The sequence below is a fragment of the Plecotus auritus genome, assembly GCF_963455305.1.
Source record: "Plecotus auritus genome assembly, chromosome: 9".
Taxonomy (NCBI): Eukaryota; Metazoa; Chordata; class Mammalia; order Chiroptera; family Vespertilionidae; genus Plecotus; species Plecotus auritus.
In genome coordinates, this window is record NC_137783.1 from 115,859,484 (window position 1) to 115,874,953 (window position 15,470).

The 15,470-nt window shown below is 46.8% G+C and overlaps 1 protein-coding gene across 19 annotated transcripts in view; it reads left to right on the forward strand.

Annotated features, from left to right (window-relative positions):
- The window catches only part of PPFIBP2 (PPFIA binding protein 2), a 133,184-nt gene that overhangs the window by 90,323 nt on the left and 27,391 nt on the right, over positions 1-15,470 (forward strand). For 11 of the 19 annotated variants that reach the window (XM_080641600.1, XM_080641601.1, XM_080641603.1 and 8 more), the window contains one exon: positions 10,905-10,997. In XM_080641600.1, the coding sequence (XP_080497726.1) occupies positions 10,905-10,997 (93 nt within the window). Of the gene's footprint in view, positions 1-7,825; positions 8,009-10,904; positions 10,998-15,470 lie in introns of all 19 variants that reach the window. The other 8 variants (XM_080641599.1, XM_080641588.1, XM_080641604.1 and 5 more) reach the window with 1 other exon arrangement.

The window sequence follows — 15,470 nt, forward strand, 5'->3', positions numbered from 1 at the left end:
GGAGGCAGTAGTTGGGGGAGGATCAGGCAAGATGTAGAAGGACACAGGATGTCTTCAGTGAATGCCAGGGTAATGGTACGTGGCTGGGATGGAGTCAGCTGCCTCACAGGCCACAGTCACTTTATCCAAGGAGTCTGATGTGCACTTCACTAACCCAGGTGGCACCCTTAGACTATGTGCTTCTTTCCTCCTGCTGCGGCCTATGGGTGAGCCCCTGCGCAGGCCTCTCTTAGAGAATGTTTTCCTGTTTTTGGTTTCGTTTTGTTTTTCCAGGCTCCATATGCCATTGGCTAAAGCGTGCTAGACTCCTTATTTGGATAAACATTTAGAGACTTTTAGAGTTGGAGCTACTGTATTTGAGAGAGACAGCCTGTTTTAACACTAGATAACCATCTCCTGTGTGCCTCTACCTACATGTCCCTGTGTTCTCACCTGGCAGCGTGAGATGTGAAAGGGAGATAGGCTCTAGGTTTAGAAACACCTCGGCTCCTTACTGGCCTAACTGCTTAATAGCCTTAGGAACATCAACAAGTTAGCTATTTAATCTCTCTGAACTTCAGTTTCTTTATCTATAAAATAGATAACTACGAGAAGTCCACACAAAATCACAAAAGTTGAGTCCCTATTATAGTATCTGCCATTTTGTAGGTAGTTGGTTTAAATTCATACCCTCCCTCCATGTAGGCATCTCCAAAATCTGAAGGTGTATATTGTTTCTTTCTATTAAGTGGTATCGTTACTGTGCACTGACACCTGTCACATTTCTGTGTTTACTGAGTGAACACGGGTAACTGAGACACGTCTAACATGTGGGGCATATTCCTTGCATTGCTTTTGAGAACATGCTCATTAGTAAGACGTATAGTTGCCAAAAGAAGGTCTCTCCATTAAGCTGAGGACAGAATCTTCTAGTGATCAAGAGTGGAGGCTCCTGCCGAAACCGGTTTGGCTCAGTGGATAGAGCGTCGGCCTGCGGACTGAGGTGTCCCAGGTTCGATTCCGGTCAAGGGCACGTGCCTTGGTTGTGGGCACGTCCCCAGTGGGGGGTGTGCAGGAGGCGGCTGATCGATGTTTCTCTCTCATCGATGTTTCTAGCTCTCTATCCCTCTCCCTTCCTCTCTGTAAAAAATCAATAAAATATATTTAAAAAAAGAAAAAAAAAAGAGTGGAGGCTCCTAAATCACATCTCCTGGCTGTAATCCAAGCTTAGCCACTCAGGAGCTTTGTGATCTTAGGCAAGTAATTTGACCACCCAAACCTCGGTTTCTTCTGTAAAAAGGAGATAGTAATACATACTTCCTATTTCCTGGGCTGTTCTGAGTAAGGAGTGAGATAATATATGTAGAGTCCTTAGCATAGTGCTGTACACATAGTAACAGCCAGATTTTTTTTTTAATCTTTATTGTTGAAAGTATTACAGATGTCCCCTTTGTTTGTTTTTTTCCCACTGAACCAGCACTGCAAGAAATGCTAACCAGCCAGGTTTTATCCATCATTTACTGACTGTGTTGTTAAGCATGTTAGAAAGGAAATGGAGACTTACATGCATTATTATATATGACAGAGGTCACACAGACTGAAAGTTCATCTGTGTGAAGTGTTAGTTGAATAGACTCTGCTTCTTAAATATTCACAGAGAAACAATTAAATTTTCTCCGGGTTCAGAGTTAATTTTACCAGTGTTCCAAGATGTGTGATTACATGTGAACATACATTAGGGCTCTGGGGGAAGAATTCAATAGATTCTGTGAGAAGGCTCCCAGTGGCAGAGATTCAACTCGAAACCACATACATTTTATTTTTTTAAGGCAGAAAGGTTATTATGTCACAAAACTTGAAGAGTCCAGGGTTTAAAAAGCCAACAGTACTAGATCCAGGTGACCTCGCAAGGTCATTAGAAACCAGCCTTCGTGTATCACTTGGTTCTGTTTTAGCCTTTTCTCAGAAAGGCTGTCCCCATGTGGTGGCAGAGATGGCCATCAATGACTCCATCCTAGGAGCCTGCCAGACAGAGATTCTCTTTCTCCCAGGTTCCAGCAGAAGCCCCAGGATTGTGCCTTATTAGGTCAATTTGGGTCACATGCCTGGTCCTGAACCAGCCACTGCAGGGAGCATGCAGCCACATACGGGTGTGTGCACACCTGAGCACAAAGAGTTAGTACCAAGTTGGGCAGCTCAGCTCTCTCCTAGGGAGATGGGAAGGAAGGAGAACTCACACTTCTGGGCCAAGTACAGCTAATGCAGCCCTTTTAGGATTTGCTTTCTTTCTTTCTTTTTGGAAGGATTGTTTTTCAATGTGAGTTTTTTGTTTTTGCTTTCCATTCGGCTCTTCATTTCTGAGGCAACATAGCCCCTGAGCTTCTGGCCGCAGTCCTATCAGATAGCAGCCCTTCCCAGCCGCTAGTGCAAACACTAGGTTTCCACCTGGAGGAATGTTTAGGCTGTTCAAACCTGTGATGCTCAGCGGACAGCCCCATGACCCGAAACACGTTTTTCATTCTTGTGATTCAACATCACCTTCGCTGCTACGCCCAGGACCTCCACAGTCTGCAACTGCCAGAGACTTAAACAGGGCAGGAGTGCTGCCCCCGCGGCACTGCTGTCTTGGGCATGGGGCTGTTTATTTTGAACGAGGCATCCGGCTAGCTAAGGTTACCAGAGGTTGTAGTTTCATGAGCAAACGGAACGCTGCTTTCCATTCAGCACACTGCTGTTTTTTCCAGTGTTTAGCCTAAGGCCTGATTACTTGTGGTTTGGAAAAGGCAGGAACTGTTGTTTTTTTTGTTTTGTTTTGTTTTTGAAGTAGCCAGATTGTAATAAACTCCCTCCATGTAGCTCAGGCTTTATCCTCAAATTCCATTTTATGTTTCCATGAAAAAAAGAAAAAAAAGGGCGGGGTGTTATTGACAAGAGCATTGCAGACTGTTCTTTCTGTCTGTTCTGATCTCACTCTAAGCCAGCATCCTGCTGCCTGTAGTTGTGGAAGCGATTCCGGATGGTGGTCTGAGGTCTGTGAGAGGCAGGTTTCTGGTCAAATGGAGAGAGTCCTGATGGGCAGCCTTGCTCAGGAGTGAGTCAGTGGCCTAAATGAGATAGGGGCAATTACTCGCTTTCCTGTATTTACTTTACTTTTTTCTTATCAGCCTTTTGCTGATGGTTCTGGGGCATTTCAGGGAATCTAAATTTGGATCAGTTAGATTTACTCCTGAAAGGCGGGCTGCAGGAAGGGTGGCTGACATGGAAACTAAAAATCAGAATTAAGAGGATAGAACATGATGCCGAAACCGGTTTGGCTCAGTGGATAGAGCGTCAGCCTGTGGACTGAAGGGTCCCGGGTTCGATTCCGGTCAAGGGCATGTACCTTGGTTGCGGGCACATCCCCAGTGGGAGGTGTGCAGGAGGCAGCTGATCGATGTTTCTCTCTCATCGATGTTTCTAGCTCTCTATCCCTCTCCCTTCCTCTCTGTAAAAAATCAATAAAGTATATTTTAAAAAAAAAAAAAAAAAAAAAAGAGGATAGAACATGAAAGAAAGAGATCCGGAGGCAAAGGAAGCCCTGGTGGTTCACCATGTCAGAGCCACGCCCTTCAGGGGATCTTCCTTGAGAAGGAGGCGAGCGTCCCTGAGCATGGGGTGCAGGCACGCCTGCCGCTGGGCCCTGGGTGGGATCCAAAGGACTTTGCAAGGAATACCAGGGCAGCCTGTAGAGAGGGAGCAGGGACCCAGCCATGCTGGGGTGTGAAGTCAGCCCAGCTAATCAGGGTTGTGCACAAGCATGAGGAGAACCAGAAAGAATTTTAGGATTTTCTGGAAGAAGATGGAATGTCGTACAGCAAGCATGTCAAACTCAAAGGCTAACACAGGCCAAATGAACGAGGCATGCGGCCCACAGGCCGCGAGTTTGACATACTTGTTTTACAGCCCAGGTGGTGGTGTCATGCCCTCTCTCTCCCTATGATTAGGCCAGTGGTCGGCAAACTCATTAGTCAACAGAGCCAAATATCAACAGTACAATGATTGAAATTTCTTTTGAGAGCCAAATTTTTTAAACTTAAACTTCTTCTAACGCCACTTCTTCAAAATAGACTCGCCTAGGCCGTGGTATTTTGTGGAAGAGCCACACTCAAGGGGACAAAGAGCTGCATGTGGCTCGTGAGCCACAGTTTGCCGACCACTGGGTTAGGCCTTTGGAAGGGAGGGATTCTGTTTTCTGAACTGAGCAACTAGAATAATGGACTTGGAATATAGAGCAAGGGCTGGGAAAATAGTGTTTTCTCAAAGAGCTGGCCTGGTGAGGGGAGATTTATTCTTGTTTTTATCCTATTTTGTTTTATTTACTTATTTTCATTAACATAGAAAATATTCTCCAATAATTTAAAATTCAAAAGTTCAAAAAGGTGTATATAGCAAAAAAGTGTCCTTCCATGTGCTCGCCAGCCAGCCGTGAGGAACCAATGCTATCCGTTTGTTTTTTAATCTTTCAGAGTTATTTTATGCATGGACAAGCACATTTATTTGGAGATTTGTCTGCATCTATCTATAAATATATATGCACATATACATTTTTCCCTCATTAAAAAAACTTTCTCATTTATATTTATGTCCATATTATTCTACTATCTGCTTATGCCCTAATTTATTTAAATATTTTTTTAAATTGATTTTAGAGAGAGAGGAAGGGAACGGGAGAGAGAGAGAGAGAAATGCCTCCTGTACACACCCCGACCAGAATAAACCTGCAACCTGGGCATGTGTCCTCACCAGGAATCGAATCAGCGACCCCTAGGTGCATGGGACAATGCTCAATCAACTGAGCCACACTGACCAGGGACCTAATTTATCCACCCAGTTCTCTTTTAATGGACATTTAAGTTATTGATAATTATTTGCTATTATAAAAATGCTCGTACATGTGTGAGGATATAGAAGTGGAATTGGGTCCAAGGGTACATGCACTTGAAATTTTGACAGGTATTTCCAATTGCCCCATAGACCATAGTGGTTATATTTTTACCTGTGATGTAGAAGAGTGCCAAGAAAGTAGTAAACTGAGCATGAAGGAAAAGAGAGAGAAAGTCAAGTTGTGAACAAGTTTAACAGGAGAGATGGTGTGGGAGAGACTCTCATTATGGGAGGTGCCCAGTAGTTTCACATACAAATGAACCATAAAAAAGAACTTTGATGGTTGGCAAAGCAGGAGTAAATGAGCAGAGATTAAAACGCAGAACAGCAATTAGAACCTCATAAATGTCACCTGCACATCATGACGTGGGGCCCAAGAATGGAAGAAGCAGACCTGCTAAGAGAGGTGATGGGCTGGCCCCGTAGGCAGGAATTGTGAAAGTATGTTTTATACAAGTGCCAAGCCTGAGGATAGACATGCTGGAAAACATAGTGCCGCATGGATGGGGAGAATTAAAGGAGAGGGTCCCAACAGTGCTGGGGCATCCCTCATGGTCACCCCGAGCAGAGATGGGAATGCTCTCCTGGTACAGGCCCAGACTGACTAAGGCAGACGAGGAGCAGTGGAAGAGAGCTCCTAACAATCTCCTCCAGCGAAACACCGAGGTATTTGAATTGGTTCTTGGTCTCTCTCCCCTTTTCTATAGCTTCCACCCGGAGGGCAGAGAGAGAAACTGGGAAAATGCCACTCTCTTGTTGAAGCAAAAGGAGAAACTGGTTTATGAAGAAAAGTGGTGGGTGCCGGGAGAGGGTGGTCATTGTCATTTGAGAGTTCATGACAGTGAGGGAGAGAAAACTGTGCCTAGACAGACATGCACGTTGCAAACCACGACTCTAAAAGTTCAGAGACGAAACAGGAGATGACTCAAGAACACTGAACTGCTTTAAAATAATATAGTTCTGATTGCACAATCTCACAAATAATGCCAATAAAAAGAAAAGGCTTAGAGGTACCTTGAGAGAAACTCATTTTCAAAGGGGCTTGTACAAAAGATAGAAGGACAAAGAAAAATGCACCTGCATGAACAGCACCAGGAAGGGCGAGCCCCAAACAAAAGGACACAGAAATCTGACTATCTGTTAAAAGTCATGTTCTCAATAAGGTCAAAGAAAGAATTAGTTCGATTCCAAGAATGAGCTGATAGATGCCAAGTACTTAGGGCAGCATTCCCAAACTTCTTGGTGTAAGCAAACTTTAAGGAATCAAGTGATTTGTTTAAAAACTAAAATCAAACCATCTCCTCCTCCTCCTTCTAAATGATAAAGGAAGTTAGATGGCTTTTATAACATTTAGTCTATTGAGTTTGGGGTCAACCCTATGATGGCTTGTGAGAGATTGGAAGACAAAGTAGGGATCCATGTCCATTAAGAGTAAGTTAGGTCTCACTTCTTGGCTTGGCTGGGAATGCGTCTAGTAGAGGTAGACCCGGTAAATCCTCACTTCAGCAAGGCATTGCAAAAACAGTGGTTGGAACAGTCTTGTGGATAAGAGAGGAATGTAGATTGAAAGTAAAAATAGGTATATTAGTACCCAAATGAGTCTACGTATATATACAGGGTAGGGCAAAGGTAGGTTTACAGTTGTTCATATGGAAAATAATACAATAATAAAAAATAATATAAGAATAAACGGTGTTTCGTGTACTCACGACTGTAAACCGACTTTTGCCAATCCCCCTCCCCCCATACTACATTAGTACCTAAAGACTCTTGAAAGATTTTTCTGTAGAGGGTAACAGTAATCTGCCCTCAGCCCTTCTGCCTGTTGAGCATTTTCAGTCCATATTTTGGATGCTGATGTAGAAGGTCTTGAAGTTGTAATGACAGGAGGCCAAGAAAATCTAAATGGATCAGTTGACATGGGAATTCAAAATCGCTTGATTTTCGTGATTCCTTAAAATTCACTTCTAGCCGTTTGGGGACTGCTGTTGTAAGTCCTTTGCACCTATCAGAGGCGTCAGCGGAATCGAGCCCATTCTTTTCTTGACCTTATTGAGAACATGATTTCTGACCAAAAGTCTTTCTGTTGTCCTCAGCATTGTCCTTTAGTGCTGTTTATGCAGGTGCACTTCGGTTTGTCCTTCTCTCTTTTGTACAAGCCCCTTGGAAAATGAGTTTCTCTCAAGGCACCTCTACGGTACCTGGAGCGATAGATATGTTGGCAGAAAAAGAGGTCAGAATGCAAAACCTACATAATGCAGAATCTCTGAAGGCGAGGCATGACACACATCAAGAGGGCGCCAAGCAGTCTGTGGGCAGAGGACACGCCTGTGGGTTTGACCAGGAGGAAGGCACCGAGGAAGAGCCGGGCACCTGGGATGGTGGAGACAGGGAATGAGGGATGAAAATCAGGGACAGCAGTGTCCTCATTTGAGAGGTTTATCGACGGAGGGAACAAAAGAAGGGAGAAGGCAGTGGAGTTCTTGAAACATATAAGAGAGAAAAGCAGGCCTAAGGACTATAAGAGTCTAGTAGTGAAGGGTACCCCGTAAGCTGCGTGTGCCAGGCATGCGTAGCCGCTGGGCTTTCATTATTAGCAATCAATGTCACATGGACCTTCACTGTGCCCCAGACCCTGTGCCTCAGATATTGACATGCAAGGGTGGCCCCCAGTTTGGCACAAGGAGCTGCTCGGTGTTTGTTCAAACTGCAAAGCAGACCCAGGGATGGGAGAGGCCTCCGGGAAAATGCCATGTCTCTTGGTTCCTGTGAAGAGAGCGGGTGGTCACAGACAGTGCCCACTGGTGCCACTTGCTGCTCACCTCTATGCCTTTCCTTCCTTCTGTGCGGCTCCCTCCAAGAGTTTGGTGTCTGGGTGCTGACTGACCCTGAGTGCTTTTCTCCTTTCTCTTCCTTCCCACAGTCCGTTCTGAATGTGATCAGTGAGCTGCAGGAGCAGATGTGTAGGCTGCAGCTGGACATCCACAGGCAGATTCAAGAGCGCCTCTTGCTCAGTAGGGACCACCCTGAGGAGGTGGCGGCCGGTGACGGTGTGGCTGGGCCCCAGGCTGGCAGCCAGGACTGTGCCCGTTGGGAGGGGTCACCTGTAGGAACCACACTTAAGTATATCAGAGCATGCGTGTGTGGGGTGTTTCACTGGTGGAGGGGCGGGGGGTTTTCCTAACCGGAACAGAGTGCAGTGGCTTAACAGGGATCTGTTGTTACCTCTGGGCGGAGCCTGGGACTCACACACTCCCTCGGGATGGGAGCTGAGCTCTGTGACCCTCCCTGAGCAGGGTCTGAGCAGGTGAGGCCAACCCTTGCACGTGGCGACACTCACCTCCTGCAGGGCTCAGAATGAGTCCTGGGGTGTTTGTGCAAAAGGAAGCCTCAGGATTGCCAGCCCCAGATACAATTCAGACATTGATTCCTCCTCTGGGAAGTGCAATAAATGACATTTCATCTCCCATGATTTTTTTTAAAGAAAAGCATTATGAAAGAATTCTTTCAAGTTTATTTTTAAAGAGGTTTATCCCCAGTGAGGAAATAGAACAAAAGTTTCTATTTGCTGTGATAATTAAGTCATCCTCTGACACTTTCCAGAAAAAGTTCCCTTTTTAGAGGGATTTTCATGATCCCTGGGCCCTGTGGGGTGTATCTGACTGGGATTCTGGACTTGGCCCCTCACACTGATGTGACCGGGCTGAGGCCTGGTGATGGTAGCTGTGCACCCCCAAGGTCCACTGACTTGGAAGCCCAGGGAAAGTTAAGGTCACAGTAGCCTGAGCAATGCGGAAGGCCTGCCTCAGCTCTGTAGGAAGTTCCCGTGGTCCATACTCAGCTATGAAATATGTTGAAAATCTCTACCCCGACTCAGGCATCAGGGGAGGCGTGCAGTGGGGAAGATTTCCTCCTACATTAAAGGATACCGGGGAAAATGAGAGTCAAGATGTAAGTGTAGATTTGGATGGAGAAGCCTTTAGAGGATGCTGGGGCATGCCCCATGTTGAGGGGTTACCCCAAAAAGACTTCTAAAGGAAGTTAAAATTTGCTTCAGTGTTTATAACTGATGATGGACAACCGATAGCTTAGAAGGAGGAGAATGTGCTAAAGAGGTTACTGCAGCAGGAGATCACCATGCTCTGTGTTTCCATAGTGGCAGCTGCTCAGGCAGTAACCCGCACACTTCGGGTTCTGACGTCAGCAGGCTTGGCGCCCCCTTAGGCAGGGCTGGAAATGTTCTCAGAAAATGATCCTGTATCGGCTGCAGGTCACAACAGGCCTAGAAATCTATTGCTGCAGGTCATGGATGCAATAACCTCAGCATGGAAGACTTTTTTTTTTAAGGGCATCAATAAATGCTCACTTCAGCTATAAAAAAATTTTAATAAACTACCCTACAAAACTCAAGTGTAAGCAGTGCCACTTTCTGCTGGATCGTCTCTGAATGCAAAGAGCTCCAGGTCAGTTAGACAATGACCTTAAATTTGTATCTTCATTCATTAAGAAATAATGCATACCTACTATGTGCCAGGGGTTAGCAAAACGTCTCATGGAGTTCATTGTAGGAGTACTAGCCATTGGCATTCACACTGGTAAATGTTTAATTGCAAATGATGAGGGTGATAGGCAGGATGCCGCAAGAGTATAGCAGGGATACCTGGGGAAGGGCAGAGGTTGGGATGGCTTTGCTCAGGGAGGCCAGAAGGATGCGCAGGAATGAACCTGGCCAACAGTGCCAGGCAGAGGGAAGACCATGTATGAAGCCCCAAGGCAGAAAGAGGAACTAAAACGTTTTCAGTGTGGCTGGAGCATAATCAGGGCACAGGGTAACATGAGAGGCAGGCAGCGTGCTGGCTCGGGCCAGGCTGTGTGGGTCATGGTTTAAAGTTGATGAACTTTGAGGAGCAGGTTGTGCCAGGATCAGATTTGTGTCTAAATGGAATTGTGCCCTTGGATGCTAGGGGGTAACAGTTTGTTAGATGAGTCTGCAGGTCAGAAAGTCTACGGAAGGGATCCCTTTTATGCTAATTTTTCTGATAGGAACCAGTCAACAGGGCCAACTGTCCCTGAAAGCAGCAGTTGCCAACCAATGGTCCGTGGACCACTGGTGGTCCGTGAGGTCCGAAAGGTTGGCAACCGCCGCCTTAAAGGAACCTGGGTTTGGGACAAAGGTTCTTAGTGGTGTCATCTTTGCTGAAGGGATGGTTTAGAGAGCAGAGGCCCTGGAACCAGAAGATGTGGGCTTGGATTGCAGCTCCACCACGGGCAAGTTGTTGAAATATCACTCCCGCCACCCAGCAACCTTCAGTGGCTCCCTACTGTCCAAACAATGGCATCAGAACTCCTGAGAGTCTCATCCAAAAGCCTTCCCAGCCTCCTCTCCCATCCTTTCCCTGGATGCCTTCTCCCTCCCTCCTTTCTTTAAACCAACCCACTCCTGTGAACTGGAACAGGAAGACTGGCCTCTGCATTAGGCACTTAGCATTCGTTTCCTTCGTGTTAGATGTCTGTCCTGCTGGCTGTCCCTTCCTCTGTGCAGCCTCTCAGGATCACTGACCCCTCCTCTGGGTTCCTCGACGCTCACTCTGAACAAAAAGATGCTCCCAATTAGCCTGCTTCCTACTTCTTTGTCTGTAAGAAGCTTCCTCATTTCCATATCTCTGTTCCTCTTGCTCCCAAGCCCCACCTGCCCTGCCTCCCACACACTGTGCTTGATGTGGGCACATCCTGTATAAGAGGGGGGCAGGCAGAACAGGTTCTAAAAATAAGCAGAGAGTTTTCTCTTTCTTCTGTCAAGAATTCCCTGGCCTTTGTTTTTAAAGGGCCACACAGCTGTTCCTGAAACAGCACACTTTGAAGGATTGAGCCTCAGTGTGGAGCATGATGTGGTTGCCCTTTCCAGACATCCTCTGTGCACGAGCTTAACTGGATTGTAGATCAGGGAACAGCATCCTGCTGGGTAACCATCAGACCTTTGACTTTCTCCCTCATCTCCCTAGGAGTTGCTGCAAGAGCTCAGGCGCCTCAAAATCAAGGTGGAAGAGTTGGAAAATGAACGGAATCAGTATGAGTGGAAGCTGAAGGCCACTAAGGTAAAAGGCGGTTCTGATGCTTAGGGGAGGTACCGAGCCTGGTGGGGAGTGGGGGAGGGGGCCTTCTGTGTTCAAACTCTGGGTTTACAGGACCCCATGCTCGAAAATTGCAAATTGACCCTACTGTGTGCACACGTAGCAGTGGCCAGCAGCAGACAGGTTGGATCCAAGAGGGCCTTCTCATGGGGGAAATCCTGTGAGATTATGAGCTGCTGAAACAACTGAGTCTCTTTCCTCTTGCTGCGTCTGGTAGCACCATCAGCTGACATTGGGCCAAGAAAGGGCTAGTGAGCGAGTGAGTGAATGGTGAGTCCTGAGGCAGGTTAACACCAACCTTACGTTGGCTGCATCATTTTAAGTTTTGCCAGTCCCTCTAATAATCAGTTTTTTTAAAACAGCATGCTTTATTTTCAGCAATGAATGTATTTCTTTAAAAAATGATGTATACTTTGAATATTTATTATTATTATTATTTTAAAATATGTTTTTATTGATTTTAGAGAGGAAGGGAGAGGGAGATAGAAACATCAATGATGAGAGAGAATCATTGATCGGATGCCTCCTCTACTGGGGATCAAGCCTGCAACCTGGGCATGTGCCTTGACTGGGAATTGAGCTATGACCCCCTGGTTCATAGGTAGATACTCAACTACTGAGCCACATCAGCCAGGCTTAACTATTTTTAAAAAACCAAATCAGGTTTCTATTGAATTGCAGGCTTGCTATTTAGAGGACACCAAGGATAAGTTCTTTTGTGAAATAAGTTTTTCCTCTCCCTCCTTCATTTCTTCCTTCATTTTCTCAAATAGTTGAAATGCAGAGATTAAAATGAGTGGGTGGAGTCAGCCCACACATTTGCAGGGGTGGGTAGGCAGTTGAACATTGTATTTAAAGATGTCGAATTCATTGTCACTTAAACATTAAGAAATTGCACACTGAAATAGTTAGGCTGCCCTGGGGAGGGGCTGGGGGGTGGAGTGTGGGGAAGGAAGCTCTCACAACCCTGGAACAGCTTTCCTGCTTGAAGAAGCCTGGGCAGGGCTGCCTCTAAGTGGGGTGCACACCTGCCATTTCTCTAAGGTCTCTGGAGCGCCACCTACAGGTGTTGGTGCATGATCCCTGCAGGCATTTTCATTTTTACAACTTACTTGCATTTTCTTAAAGTCTAGTTTGTTCTTTGTTTTATTTTCTTCTGTAAGTTAACTTTTAATGATTATTAAAAACAATAATATTAATTACAGAGAATTTTTAAACCAGAAAAAAATAAAGGAATACAAAAATCACTCCTATGCCACCCAGGAGTTACCACTATTAATATTTCCTCCAGGCATTTCTCTGATTGGGTGTCTCTCCCTCTCTTGCGCGCTCTCAATTTCTGGTGTTGATCATTTATATACAATTTTATATCATGCTATTAAAAGAAAACTCTGGACACAATGCTGATGTCAGTAGTCTATATAATACTCTATTGTATGAGTATAGTAGGAATGTAAAATAATTTGCTTAACCATTCTACAGATGAGAACACTGAGGCATGGAGTGGTTAATTAACTTTCTGGAGATCTCACAGTTACTCAGTACCAACCCTAGGCAATCCAGATCCACTTAGCTACTGCTCTGTTTTTATCTCATCAAACCCTGTGTGCACCACGCTTCGCACTCACTGGCGGCAGGAGCTCTGTTTTCTCAGGTAGCTCAGAATCTTCCATCACAGTGTTCCCCCATGAGCCCTGTGCTGGTGAAACCTTTGAAGTTGTACATGCCACCTTTTCTTATGAAACCAAACAACTCTTTTTACATTTTCCAAGCCGTTAGCCTTGGCATGTAGACTTCCAGATACCAAGAGTTATTTAATAACTACCAGGTGTGGAGCCCCTCCTATGTGCCAGAATGTACAAAGCCCTTTTTCTCACTGGATCCATGAAATAACCTGATGAGGTCCATTGATTTGTTATCCTTATTTTACTGGTAAGGAACCTGAGGCTCAGGGTGCCAAGGTGAGGTTCGGATCTGGATCTGTGTCATTTCAAAACTCATGCTCCCTTTCCTATACCATCCTGATTCTTTGCAGTAAAAGCCTTCACTGGTTTTGAAAGTTCTTTGGTTTTCTGTGTAAAGCTTTGGTCCCAAAAGGTGATTATCTTCCAGTTCAGCTGAGTGGGGTGTGGTTGGGGTTTAATGAGGCCCCGCACTTGCTGGGATCAGCGACTGTGTCTGCCTGATTGGGTGGCTGTGGCAGTAGCATACTTGGTCCTCCTGGTCAAGTGGAGCCTCTGGGCTATTGTTGACTCCCCAGCTGTAGGGACAGGTACCACTCAAAGGATATCAGAGAACCTGCCATTTCTGGCCTATTGTGTGGAAATTGGCACATAGGAGTTTGGGACCAGCCACTTAGTTTGTAGGGATTTAAACAGATGACCTCACCTAGAGGCGGGCCTTGGAGAGAAGAGACTTCATCGTGGCCCGGGTTTGCCTCAGCAGGTCCACAACACCGATGTCTACTGTGGGGCCCACAGACAAGCATCAGGCATCCAGATTCCTAACGGGGACCAGCTCTCACCCTGTCTGCAAAGAAAGGGAGAAATGGTGTGGAGAGGTACAAGAGAGGCTTAGAGAATATTTTCCAAGAATAGTCTGGCTCTTGTAGAAATGAGAGGCATTTGGATTGAGAATCTCAAGGGTAAGCTTTTCAGAAGCCGTTGTCACCATCCATCGTAAGCCCTGGGACACTGAGGCCCTGAGTGAGCTATGGAAAGCGGCTGCCTGGCTGTGAGTCTCAGCAAGGCGGTGTGGCACAGGGGGCTCAGCTCTCGGGCCTCTGGGTGGAAACCAGAGCATAGGATGGTGCTCCATAAAACTTTGCTGTAAGTGAACCCTATCTGGTTTCCTTATATGTCACCTCTGTGCCACAGAAGGTGGTAGGGAAGGTTTATTCCGAAACCCTCGAGGTGGTCTCAGGGAGCTCTAGCCGCCTGAGAGTGGCTCTCATTTGTCCTATTATCTTAGAAGCAGACCAGCTGTGGTGCGTGGGGCCCTGGCTTTGGAGCAGGCGGGGATTACATCCCTTGCCTGGTCACTAACTGGCTCTGTGACTTGACCATTGGATCCTGCATGACTCCTTTTGTCTCTCCAGTGACATGCAGGGACATTGCTTCCTCCCATTGTTTCCTGTGGAGTTAAGGAAGGTTTGATGTAAGAAAGTGCCTAGCGCAGGGGTCCACTCTGCATGCCCTGTGTCCTGAGGGGTCCACTCTGCAGGCCTGTGTCCTGAGGGGTCCACTCTGCATGCCCTGTGTCCTGAGGGGTCCACTCTGCAGGCCTGTGTCCTGAGGGGTCCACTCTGCATGTCCTGTGTCCTGAGGGGTCCACTCTGCATGTCCTGTGTCCTGAGGGGTCCACTCTGCAGGCCTGTGTCCTGAGGGGTCCACTCTGCATGTCCTGTGTCCTGAGGGGTCCACTCTGCAGGCCTGTGTCCTGAGGGGTCCACTCTGCAGGCCTGTGTCCTGAGGGGTCCACTCTGCAGGCCTGTGTCCTAAGGGGTCCACTCTGCATGTCCTGTGTCCTGAGGGGTCCACTCTGCATGTCCTGTGTCCTGAGGGGTCCATTCTGCAGGCCTGTATCCTGAGGGGTCCACTCTGCAGGCCTGTGTCCTGAGGGGTCCACTCTGCAGGCCTGTGTCCTGAGGGGTCCACTCTGCAGGCCTGTGTCCTGAGGGGTCCACTCTGCATGTCCTGTGTCCTGAGGGGTCCACTCTGCATGTCCTGTGTCCTGAGGGGTCCACTCTGCAGGTCTGTGTCCTGAGGGGTCCACTCTGCAGGCCTGTGTCCTGAGGGGTCCACTCTGCATGTCCTGTGTCCTGAGGGGTCCACTCTGCATGTCCTGTGTCCTGAGGGGTCCACTCTGCAGGCCTGTGTCCTGAGGGGTCCACTCTGCAGGCCTGTGTGGCAGAGAAGCCACCGACAGGAGCAGTGCTCACTTGGCTGCTTGGAGTTGTTCAGGGATTAATGTGGGCCTCCGTGGGAACAGACAGCACATTCCATAACCTTGAGGAACGGAGGCAGGGTGTGACTGGACTCCCACATGGGGAGGGGTGCAGCCAGAGTAGAAATCTTTGCTGTGTGCTTCGTTGCCTGGCTCAGGGGTCAGTTTGCAACCCCTTAGTTAATCTGGTTTGATGCTCAAAGAACTAGCTAGTTATTCATAAGGAAGGAATAGGATGAGAGCAGCAACACTAGCATTTATTGAGCACCTACTATCTACTAGGCTTGAGGCTAAATTGTTCTTAACCATTATCTTATTTAATCCTCTTTATAGCCTCAAGAGGTAAATGCCATTTTCCTCATTTTATAGATGAGCTAAGACTCAGAAAGGTTAACACACTTGCCCAAGGTCACCCAATAGGAAGTGAGAGAATCCAAGTTTGTTTGATTCCAAAGCCAATGTGCCTCTTGGGGTGGAACCTACACAGTTATG